This window comes from Melanotaenia boesemani, chromosome 16 (genome assembly GCF_017639745.1).
Source record: "Melanotaenia boesemani isolate fMelBoe1 chromosome 16, fMelBoe1.pri, whole genome shotgun sequence".
Taxonomy (NCBI): domain Eukaryota; kingdom Metazoa; phylum Chordata; class Actinopteri; order Atheriniformes; family Melanotaeniidae; genus Melanotaenia; species Melanotaenia boesemani.
In genome coordinates, this window is record NC_055697.1 from 25,434,807 (window position 1) to 25,447,110 (window position 12,304).

Consider the following 12,304-nt stretch of genomic DNA (forward strand, 5'->3'; position numbering starts at 1 on the left):
TAGCTTGTTAAATAATTGCTTATTTAATCCCCTTTCTGTGCTTATAAACAAAAACATTTTTATGAGCTCTACAGAAGTATGAAAAATAATCTTAAAAAAATCAGATAAAATTTAACTAAATAATAAAAAAATGAAAAATAAAATGAAAATAAATAAATGTCAGTGTTAAAAGCCCATCATGCATGAGGTGGAACCATATAAATGTACAAATGTTAAGAATTTCAACAGAAGAGAAGAGTTTTGGTCCAATTTTGGGCATAATTTTTTTCCAAGTTGCTTTCAGATGATGACAGTTCAGTCAGAAATGAATGAATATAAAGAAATGAAGTCTGATCACATCATTCATTATGCACACATTTTTTCAGGTGCCTACAGGTGGCTGCTGGGCTGGTGGAGGGGCCGAAAAGCAAGCAAGCAAGCAGCAAATACTATTGCATAAAAAGTAGGCAGCTTATTGCGTTGCAAGGCAGCAAATGCAAGTATGAGGCAGAGATCAAGACAGGACGTACGCAGCTTAAATAGACCACCTAGATTAGATGTGTATGTTTGATATGTGGCATCTAGAATATGAGGCGGATCACATGGGAAACATCAGAGCGGCTCAAGTTGCCTGCCTGAACTAGCTTGCAGTTCTTGCTTCATTTGTGGATTTTTTGGAGACACTTTTAATTAAAGTGCACTTGTTTTCACTGACAAGCATAAATTGCATTGTTTGTCCTCCTGTTGCAGGATCAGTCATAACCCTGTTCTGTCTACCAGTAAGTGATAATGGGATTTCTGCTGCTACTTTGCTAACAATACTGAGGAGCCAGCTCTAGATAAAAACCAAACAAAAAAAAAAAAAAAAAAAAAAAAAAAAAAAAAAGCAGGATTCTGCTGTTAGTGATGCAAATTTAATGAATGCGATGAAGATGCAGATCAGGTAGTTTAGATTTGATAAACTAAACAAGCACTACTACTGGTTTTGCTAAAGCTATGGAAGTGAAGCATATGGACATATACATGATTAATGCTGGTTTGTAGGCCTACTTCTGTTCCACTGTATCTATTTTTAGCATAATTTAAAAATGTAGTAAGTAGTTATGTTTCAGATTATATTATTTAAACATAATTCATACGTTCATAAATATTTATTTCATAAATATGAATGCACATTAAAAAGTACTGGTGATCCATCCTGGTTCTACCCTGCCTCTCACCTGATCTGCCCCAGCCCCTCATGACCCTAAACTGGATTAAAAAGCTACAGGAAAATGGATGGATGAATGGGTATTAATAACACATGTTATAAATATTAATTTCAATCAAATGATCATAAATCCAGGACAATAAATGATCAATGTACAATACAAGTCATTACAAAGAGACTAAGGCTGAAAGAACTTCTCCTCTCCAATGTCTTTTTCTTTTCCCATCTCAGTATAAAACAATCAAAAAGCAACAAACAAAAGCCAAAATTTATTATTAGACTTTTTATACATTAAACTTTCCACCAGTAAAAAAAATTTTTTTAAATGATCAGTGATATTCTATCAGTCCACTTCAGGTAAATACGTTTAGATTTTATGAGGCCATTTTTCCTTCAGCCGGATTATGAATTTAGAAATTTTATGTATGTTTTTCAGATCAGAGTATATTTACACTGTAATGTTACTCCTTTGAAAGATTTACTGTAAATGCTCCTTGCACCACCGATTTCTCCATAAGTGGTCAAATAACCGTGCAGGAAAATATTCATTTTTGTTTTGTTTCTTTGTCTCAAGGTCAGACAATACTGCTACTGACATGCAGATTTAATGGACTTAATTCATGCAGGTGAAGATTGGAACAGATTGGTATGCCACTTTTTTGTGCTGTTCTTTAAAACTATGTTTTTGCTCTCATTAACTATTTCTGCATTTCAATATGTGGTACCTGAAATGAACCTCAAAGCTGCTTAAAATGAAACAAATTAATCATTCATACATGATTTAGAGGCAGATCCTTTACCTTTTACATGTTTTGACTCACTGGCCTGTGTTTAATCTCATGCAAACTTTGCATTTTTCTGATGCATTTGTCAAAATTCTGAATGTGCGATTGCGCTGTGACTCTGCTGTTATGGGAACTTCTGGTTAAATAAAATGATAATTTACAGAGGTTTAATAAGAGGGTCACTAAACTGGTAAATTTCTCCTAGAGATGCCTTAAAGTCCCCTAAATATTTGTTTCTGAGAAAAAAAAATCTCAGTTTGGAAGCATTGTTTGGTCATGATTCAGACTAGATTACAAGACGTTGTCCTGTTATTAAGCATTATTGAGCATATCTCTAATTTAAACAAATTTTTGTTGTCTACTTCCGTCTGGATAGGATAGATATGGGTGTGGCTTTGCTTCCTCCCAAATAAAAAAAACAGGATACACAACTAGATGATGCCTTTTTTTCTGCACAGAAAACCTAAATATCCACCTTCTCATCTTTACTTCTTTCTTTTTCTTCATTCATTTTTCCACAGAGCCCTGCACAACAGAGGGCCAACTTGTGATGAGGACTCACAAATTCACTGTACCTATCCTGTGTTTCATTGTCCAGTGAAGACATAACACACGCATTCACATGTCATCTTTTATGGTGCCAAGTCTGTGCCTACTCATGCAAACACCGGAATACACCATGACAGCATTTATATATACACACACACAAATATATATACCCCTCTTTTTATTCATCCTATCTAATAAGTCTCTTTTATTTTCCAGTATTTTCCATTGGGTGCTAGCCAACAACCTCCTCCCTACCTGAAAGTAACTCTCAGTCTAAACACAGACCCTTTTATGAACTCAGGTGTCTCAAATGTCGCTGTGTTCTCTGGAAACAAAGTGCAGTCTCTTCATGATGCCTTTGATACTGAGTGCATTTTACATTTTTTCTTCTTTGGATCAATGCACCTGCAGTTTAGTGTGTGATGGAATAAGCTAAGGTTCTCTGACTTTAACAAACTGACACATCCTTAGTCTCACATGACTAACATGAGAGAAAAAAGTACTGCTTTAGATCTAAACAGTGTCTTACCAAGCCTGCCAGCCTGCTGATTTTATTCTTTGCCACCATATAGTTCTTTTGTAAGGTAATAGACCCAATATACCTACATTTTAAGAATCTAGTCTGTTACTTTATTCTCTCTGAACTGTCTGGCTTTGATGTGGCTGTCTTTGAATCAAGTGCAGCAACATCAGGAGATCTTTAAAATTTACAATTAAGCCAATTAGTCAAACTGTAATGAGCCATCAAATAAAAGAGGGTATGTTATGAGTTGTAAATCAATCCAAATCTTTAACTGAAAATAGTACAAAAAAATAGAGTCAGGAAATGTAATTTCCTGACAAGAAGCAAAAGGGCATTTATTCAGGGGGAGCAAATAACTAATAAAGAACAGGTGTGGTAATCAAAGCTCAGGTGAGCAGGAAGTAAATTAAACTGCACACACAAGGGGAAAACTATAAAAGGAAATGGGAAATAACATAAAGACTTGATCAGAACTGAAAACCAAAGAACTATGAGAACACATACCCAACACTAACACATAACCCAATAGATCAGGGATCTCTGGTCCAACTCTGGTCCTTACTGGCGACTGTCCTGCAGGTCCTCAATGTTTCCCTGCTGCAACACACCTAAATTCAAATTAAATGTTTCTCCAACAGTTTCTGGTCTAGCTCTTCACAACCCAGTAAAGGACTCACTGATTTGTTTTCATTTGAAAGCACATCATTGTCCTACCTCTCCCTACGCATACCTACATAACAGCATTAGCTTTTCCACTTGGCCTCAAACACTTATGAGGAAGAAATGGACGGTGGAAGCATTAAAACACAGATCTTTCTGATACTTAAAACCTTTGGGCAAAAGGTCACTGGTTCAAGACATATGAAACAATAATTTTAACAGTTATTGGACTTTTTTTTTTATTCTCTCACATTTGTGATTCTTTACTTTGTCACTGCATTATCAACCATGAATCAGGCTTCAAACACACATAAATAGAGCTAGAATGAATGTACATGTTATATATGTGTATTTAAACATTTATGAAAAATCCAGCTATATGGTCATGACTCAGTGTTTTATAGTGATGTCATGTGATCATTGGCTGACAGAAAACAACAAATGTTATCATTTCATGGTGTAAAACCATGAATTCTGGCACAACTAGATTGTAAAAGTATATACATGTATACTGTATATACTATACATACTGTATATACTATACATGTAGATTTTCTGGTAGTTTGAAGAAGACAGGGGAGAATACAGCTCGTCTGTACACACTTTAAAAGTCGGCAACCATGATTCAATGGGTGTATATTAGTGCACATCAGCAAAATACACATCTATGAGGACACCTGTTTGAAACAACCATCTGAGTGTAAAATAAGCTAAATCACTGGAAAGTATGCAAACATAAGTATAACTCAACTCAACTGCGATGCAATCTGCATTCATATAGAAGTGCCTTCATTATGACCACTTCTATTTTTCAGAGAAAGCCTTGCTTATTTCAGTAAAGCAAATCACATTCTGCACATTCTGCACATACTACAACAGCTGCTAAACGGGCCGGACTTCAGTCCAAAACTGTCACACACACAAAACAAGTGGTGCATCAAGCTAAATACACTTACAGCACTGTTGAAAGAGAGGATGTAACTCATCATCTGTCTCCATTTTAACATTTGATATTGCGTTTGAACTATTTCAGACTAAAATGAAGGTTAACTGATCTTTAAATCATTTCATTGGGCTATTTATAGCTTCTTTTGGAAACAGCCTTGCAGAAATAGAAAATAGCACATGCTTTATCACTGATACTCACTTGATGAAAATAAAATCTAAATAAAAATGACTTTAGGAAAAAAAAACAAGGATCCCAATTGACTACGAAAATCTAAACCTTCCTAAGTAATTTCATGGGTTCAAGCTTCAAGTTCACATTTCCTCCTCTTCCATGTTTATTATGATTGCAGGCTAATCATCTTCTCCCACCATGAATTAGATCAGCGATTCTTAACCCTTTTGAGCCACGACCCCTAAGACAACATATGTTACCTGTAACCCAAACCCCCAATTTGAGAAACACTGAATAAGATGACTCCTTTTACTTCCTTTCCTTTCCTTCATCCCTTACTTTAAACTGAAAACACACATTAAACCACTATGGATGGATCAAAACAAAACTAATAGAGCACACGGCAGTCCATCATTCTGAGAGCTACACAGTGTCATTCTTTTCTGTACAAATCTGAGTAGATAAAATTGACCGTGGTTAGTCGTTAAAGCAAGGTGTAAATCCACCATGTGGCAATTTATCAGGCAAGGTTGACGTTTTTCTTGTCAACAGATCAGATCGACCTAGGGATCAATGGCTGACACACTCATTCCTTGCATGGCACAATCAATTTTTCACAAACATACACACGCTGAAAATATCTGTAAGTCATTCTCTGACAAAAAAAAATAAATAAATAAATCAAAGATGCAGATGCATAAATGTGTAGATATCAGTGTGTATAGTGAACACAGGTTTCAAGACACTGGGATGTTATGTAGGTCAGTGTACACACAATGACTTGTAGCATCTTTGCACAGAAAAATAAAAACATGCACACAAAAACACACATTCACAGAAAAGAATCTTCTGAGTATAACTCAAAATGCAGACTGTGGCTGGAACTCATTTCCACAAATGTAATTAGCCTAACACACGCCATCTCATTAAGACATTGAGTCTTAATGCCAGCACTGTTCCGGCATAGGAGCATTATCTGGCACAAAAAAAAAAAAAAGAGCCCAGATGCTTATCAGCGTCTTTATTCATACTGCAGCCCATCAACAGACAGGGATTTCTCCAACGTCTAAAAACCCCACACATGCAAAAACAACACACTCTCTCAGGATGTTCCCTTGTATTGAGTATGGCCCCGCACACAAAAACAAGCAGCAGCATCTGTTTCAGTATAACTCCTCACTTATTAAACGATCAAAGGAAACTTTTCTTTTATAAATGAAGCGCTTTGTTTTGTTTGTTTGTTCCTCACTTACCATGTGTGAATGAATTTGAGAGTAACATATGTGAGAAGTCACGTGATTGTGAGATTGTGCAGCCATACAGTGAGAACATGTGTCGAGAGTGTAATCTGGGTTCAGATGACAATCCATGCATCGCTTTGCATTAAAGGCTGTACTGTAAATCCACTCAGTTCTTTTGTATGGAAACATGCATCGCATACAATCTTTTTTCAAGTCCTTTTCTTAGCAGAGCTTTAACATTAAACACTAGAATTTTGGAGCTACTTGGTGTATTTGCAAGCTTTAGCTTTGATGTGCAATCTGAACGGTTCAAAACGATCCAGGCAATTCAGTTCATCAAATTAAGTCCAAGCTTCAAAGTTTTACTTCAGCTTTGCATGGAAATTATTCCAGCCGAATCTATCAAAGAAAAGTGATTTAAATTTTTCATGGGCACTCTCTAAAGTTTATTTTGTTTTTTGTTTTTTCTTAGGGTGAGGATCTTGGGCACAACAAACAGCAACAAGTGAAAGATTTCAGAGAAAATGCAAAATTTATTACATTTAAAAATTCACTGGTGGGTTATTTTGTTCAGTTAAAGCTCCAACATACATTCATTTGCATATTAAAAGAGCCCAATTAATGTGATGGGCTTCATAACCTCTGATTATTCTTTGAGCTACTAGTTGTTTGAATCAATGTACAGTATGTATATATATATATATATATATATATATATATATATATATATATATATATATATATATATACCTGTTCTGCTCTTGAATCAAAATGTTTGTGCTTTCATGAATAATTTATCTATTTAAAATTCAAGGATATGTACATTTTACTTATGGTTAGTGGACTCTGTTGGGCTGCAAAGCATAAAAAATAACTTGAAGATTTAGTGTTAAAGCCCTGTTTATGTTTGTTTTGGATCAATGGCATGAGTTTTCTGAACAGAGCGGAACAATCTTTGCTTGTTTCCTCTGCACCCTCTTTAAGTAAACTGTCTTTCTGCAGACTAAAAGAAACAAAGCCTCTGATATTAAGTACTTGCACACCATTACAACAATTATCTTTGGCTGTTTTGCTAATTGCTTTAGCTTGTTGTCTTTTATATTACATGGTTTTGGCAAAATAACACAAGATGTGGAGGCCTTATTTTGCATGCACAAACCCCATACAGAAGAGTGCACAAAAAATGCATCTGAATTGCAAAAATCACTGGAAAGTATGCAAACATAAGTGTAACTCATCAGAGATGCAATCGCCATTCATTAAGAAATCCCTTCATTATGACCACTTTTAAGTCTGAATAAAAACTGCTGCAGCAAACAAGGTGCCCTCAACTTACTAATCAAGACTCCATACGTTCAGCGTGACTGCATCTGACTCTTTAGAGCTAAAATATCCAGACAGTAAATTAAGCTATTTTGTTTTTTCAGGCATCCTTTCTTAAGATTTCTTTGTCTCCGTCAATACTTTCATACTTTCTGGTAATTTGCCAAGAGCGTGAGAGATTTTCTTTTTTTTTTATCTTTCTATGATCCACTTAAAAAAATCGTTTGACTATTTAATACGTGAAACTAATCTCAACTACTAAGTGTGGGAGGCTGCGGTCATGAGCAGATGTAACGACTTAACCCCTGAGACCTCAGCTGTCCTGCAGGAGCAAATAAAACGTCAGCATCCGGCTTTGCAGCCCCTCCTCTGACAGCTCCACTTCCTTCTCACAGCTCCCCTCTTCCCAAAAGGACTTAGTAAGAACAAGGTGTTTCAGTCTAATCACACTAATACTGTTGGGCATGAAAAACTAATATACAGTGAGTTGTATGCATAGAATACATATTCAATTAGAAAAATATTAATTTAGTTGGAACAGAACCAGCATTTAAATGCAACACCAGGGGTCTGTGTGGTAATCTGCAGCATTTTACTTTTAAAAAAGCACAAACTAAAGACTAACATTTCTCTGTAGCATCTTCAGAGAAAAGAGCTCAGCTCACAAGTACTGCTGTGTTTGACTAACAGGTGATCTCTTGAAAGCACACTGAATGGGAAAAAGTGCAAAACAGAGAAAAAGAAATCTGCATACCACTGAGGATGGATGCTGTTTAAAGTGCATGAAGCTGACAAGCATCATTCAATCACAAAACCTGAGTTTGTACAGAGACAAACCAAGACAACTCAGACCAAATGATAGCTATAATAATCTTTATATTTGAACATTAAGAAAGTAAGCTTGATGTTTTTCTTTTTTTAAAGGAAAATGTTCACATCAAGAAAATAAAATGTGGTTAATAGATGACTGGTTTGAATTTGACAACTTAGAAGCTTGTTGTTCCTTCCCATGATGATATACTCAAGATGAAAAGCACCAGCTGGATAAGGCTACATTCACTCTTTTCACTTTACAAAAATATGATGGAGCCTTCCAGTAGTACAGAAACATTAGAAGCGATTTAACTCCTTTATGTTTTGCAATTATTGTTGTTTGTGTTTTTTATATTTAGACTGCCTTCACCAGCACACTTGTCATGAAATCCTGTCATTCTGTTTCAGCACTGTTTTCTACACTGGTGCAACAGGTAATCACACTCAGATGCAATCCTGGGAGACATTTATAGCCCAGTAAATAAATATTTAACATTATTACATCAGGACAATTATCATCTTTAACATCTTACAGATAATGTAAGGAAAAGACATAAAAATCACCAAGTAGACATATAAAGTGTTTCTATTTTAATTTTTCTATCTGTGCATGTGTTCTTGTGACATTCATGTGGGTGGTGATTAAATTAGGTTGCATTTGAGAAAGGATCGGAAAAAAACGTCACATGTCAGTTCTATGACGTGCGTGCGAACCATGATCCCGACTGGATATCATTATTATCATTAACAAAAATATTTGGGAAACAGTTGTCACATTGTTTTCATCTTTTTAAAGTAGGAAAGCTGATGTTGAGATGGGGGGGGGAAGTTATTTTAAGTGGTTTGTACTCTGCTCTGCTATACAAGTCTGTACTCACACAAAAGCGTGGTAGACAAAAGCCCATTCCCTTGGTCTCTCCAACACGTTGTAGAGGTAATTCTGGAGCCGCCGGTACCGCGCGTTCCTGCGCCCACTCTGCGCGCTGTAGGTCAGCGGCTTCCCCAGCAGGCTGAGCCGGGCGCCCTGCTTCCTCTCTGGTCCCGCCGCACCTGCCGCGGCAGGTGACAGGAGACCGTCTCCGACCCGGACCGCGTTATTCATCGTCTTCCGTCCAGACTCCACATCTTTCAAGGGGTAGTCCTGCGCCCGGCTTCCAATGGAGGTTTTCACCCAGAGCCCGTTGCCGCCGCTCTCTTCGCCGGTGTGACTTCGCGGCATGGCATCACCAGCGAGAGCGTAGAGTGCGCAAGGAGACCGGCAGACATTCACATGCTACCACGCGCTCTTTCTCCTGAGGGTGTTTGGCTATATTTAATTTAACTTTTACTTTATGCTATCCAAAATAAAACAAAGAAGCGGTCTAGGGGTCAGTTTTTGACTCAGCTCTCATAATGTCACGCAATGGTTATTTGAGGAGAGTCAGAGTCCGATTGGACACTTTGACCATCTGCGCAAGTCTGAACAAGAGTTGGGTTATGAAGGAGTGGATCCATCGAGACATTTGTCGGTGGGGGGGGGGCGCTCCCACCCTCCTTTCCCCAACTAACTCTCACGCTTCGTCAGACGACTCATTGTCCAAGTGTGTGAACCCTGTCGTCGCTTTCTTTTACGCATCTGACAGAAAAGAAGAGCAGCCAGCACCGCTTGATAAATAGGCTGGCTACTTGCATGGATTACCGCAGTGTTATCTTTTTTTTCCCTGTTGGACTGATAAATGTATAGGCTAAAGAAACGTCAACGATTCCAGTGCGCCGATGACGCACGTTTTACACAGAGGAGCTTGCCCAGTGTCTTATTTAAAAACCAGCGTGATTTTTGTTCTCAGCGGATTTGACAAAATACATTAAATGGTCTGATCTCTTCCAACTGCCCTTACAACTCTGCTTTATAAAAAAAAAAAAGTCTAGAAAAACTGCAAGTCTTCAGACTTCAACTTCAAGCCGATTGTTCATATTTAACTTAAGATAATTAAGAATAATTACACATGTTTATTGTCGATCAGAAACTCAATAACGTCTTAAAGATTGTTTCATATTGGGAATCAAAGTTTTAAGCATGGGAAGATGGTACTCGTCAGCTCGGTCTCAAAGTATTTCCGCTCGAAACCGAACACGCGCTCTAATTATGTTGGCAACAGCTGTGTCACTCCCTAAGGCTTACTGACAGACCACGTGATACTTGAAGATAACTCTTTTACTACTGTCCTTATTTCTAATTCATGTGCACATATACTACAATTTATAAACTGTCAGTAAAAAAAGCAATTTTAAAAATCCCCCTTGATTTCCTTCTTTTTTTATTCTTTATTGCTGGTTTTATTATCACACTATTTATGATATGTGTAGTAGCATGATAGAAGTGATGGCATCACGTTCATTACCCAAGCTTCCCTCTACAAATCAGTTTATTTCATTATTAGCTCTGTGCTGTTGTCATTTATTTTGCTTCACACTTGTGATCCAAGCCTGACCTCTACTGGCCAATCATCGCCAATACAGTTGTCGCTCCCAAAGCCTGAGGCTATACATGATATGCAGGTCAAGAGCACATCCTGCAATTTTTTTTTTTTTTTCAGAAATACTTTGATTTTATGTTGTATTTAATCTGTTTTTATGGTCTACATGGACCTGAACCATGTAGACTGAAATGTAACATGTTAATTTCCTTCAAATAAAACCAAACAAGCAGTCACTCTGCATGTAATTGCAAAGAGGAATTTCTTACATGCTTGCATTAAACCTTCTCTTTGCGTTCACCAGCTTGAGCATGCCAAAGGGATGGGTGACAGTGGAAAAGAATAAAACTCTTTTCAACAGGAAGGAAAAGCATCATAACTATAATCCAGGGATACCTGAGAAATGAAGAGAGGTACAAATTGATGACAAAAATAAGCTCATGTGATTAAAGGGTAGATGGAGAGAAATAAAGGAAAGTGTGCATTATGGAAACTTTATCAAAATGGAAAGTTTTAAGTATATTCTTAATACTATATCCTTCCTGAAACAAACAGGAAGTTGGTTCCAGAAAAGAGAGTGACCTCATAACTGAAGGCTCCACTTCCATACTGGTTTTAGAAACTCCAGGAACCACCAGTAAACTTGAAGTCTGAAAGCAATGTGCTCTCCTGGGAAAATATAGAACCATGAAATCTTTAAGATACAAGAGCATGAAAAGCCCTATCCTGCTAATCTGCATTTGTTTATCTGTTCATTCATTCTTCTTTTTAAATTGCATACAAAAAATAATCTCAATTTTTTTTTATTACATAAACAATGTCTTCGTGCTTGTCAGTTATCATGACTGCGTAGTCATAGAAAATTGTAATAATCTGTTGCAACAGATTTCTTTTCTTCACACAGCCATTATGACTCTGTTAATGGTGTTACTGATGTTGTTACTGAATAATTCATTGAGCTTTTTAGTCATAGAGTCTTGATTGGTGTGTTTAGTTACTGGGTTTTAATACTTTTTCACATTGAAATAGCTGCTTGTAAAGGTTGCTCCTGAGACACATGGCCTTGTGTAAGCATCTAGGTCAGCCTGGAGTTTCCATGGCAATGAAATCTTTTTCTTAAAAATCTTTATTTACACTTTCGGATCAATTTTCACAGTTGGTCTGTCTGTATGGAGAGTCCAAAGACTGTATGAATGATTATTTTTACATTATATACAGGCCATGGACATATCAGAAACAACACAATTTCAGTACAGATATGTTGCCTGACATTAAAAATAATATTGCAAAAAATCTTAGGTTGTCAATGTAATAATGCAGTTACACTGTGGTATGCTTTCACATTTATACATTGAACTGCTTTACTTTTATATGCTGAACCCAGTGTTACAGTCTAATGCTAAAAATATACACTTAATTTTGTTAGTACCAGGTTGGACTCCATTTTGCCTTCAAAATATTTGGATTTAGATCTGGTGACTGTGGAGGCCATTGGAGTATAGTGAGTTCATTGTCATGTTTGAGAAGATTTGAGTTTGGGACATGAATTATCCCATTGAAAGCCATCAGAAGATGAGTACATGGTGATTATAAAGGGATGGACATGGTCAGCGAACACATTTAAATTATGCTCAATTGATTCTAA

The 12,304-nt window shown here is 36.7% G+C and overlaps 1 protein-coding gene across 2 annotated transcripts in view; it reads right to left on the reverse strand.

The window, feature by feature from the left end:
• The window catches only part of kcnq5a (potassium voltage-gated channel, KQT-like subfamily, member 5a), a 131,321-nt gene extending 121,567 nt beyond the window's left edge, over positions 1-9,754 (reverse strand). For both annotated transcript variants that reach the window (XM_042010949.1, XM_042010951.1), the window contains exon 1: positions 9,082-9,754. In XM_042010949.1, the coding sequence (XP_041866883.1) occupies positions 9,082-9,422 (341 nt within the window). In that variant the 5' untranslated portion in view covers positions 9,423-9,754. The remainder of the gene's footprint in view (positions 1-9,081) is intronic.
• Between the last annotated feature and the right edge of the window lie 2,550 nt (positions 9,755-12,304).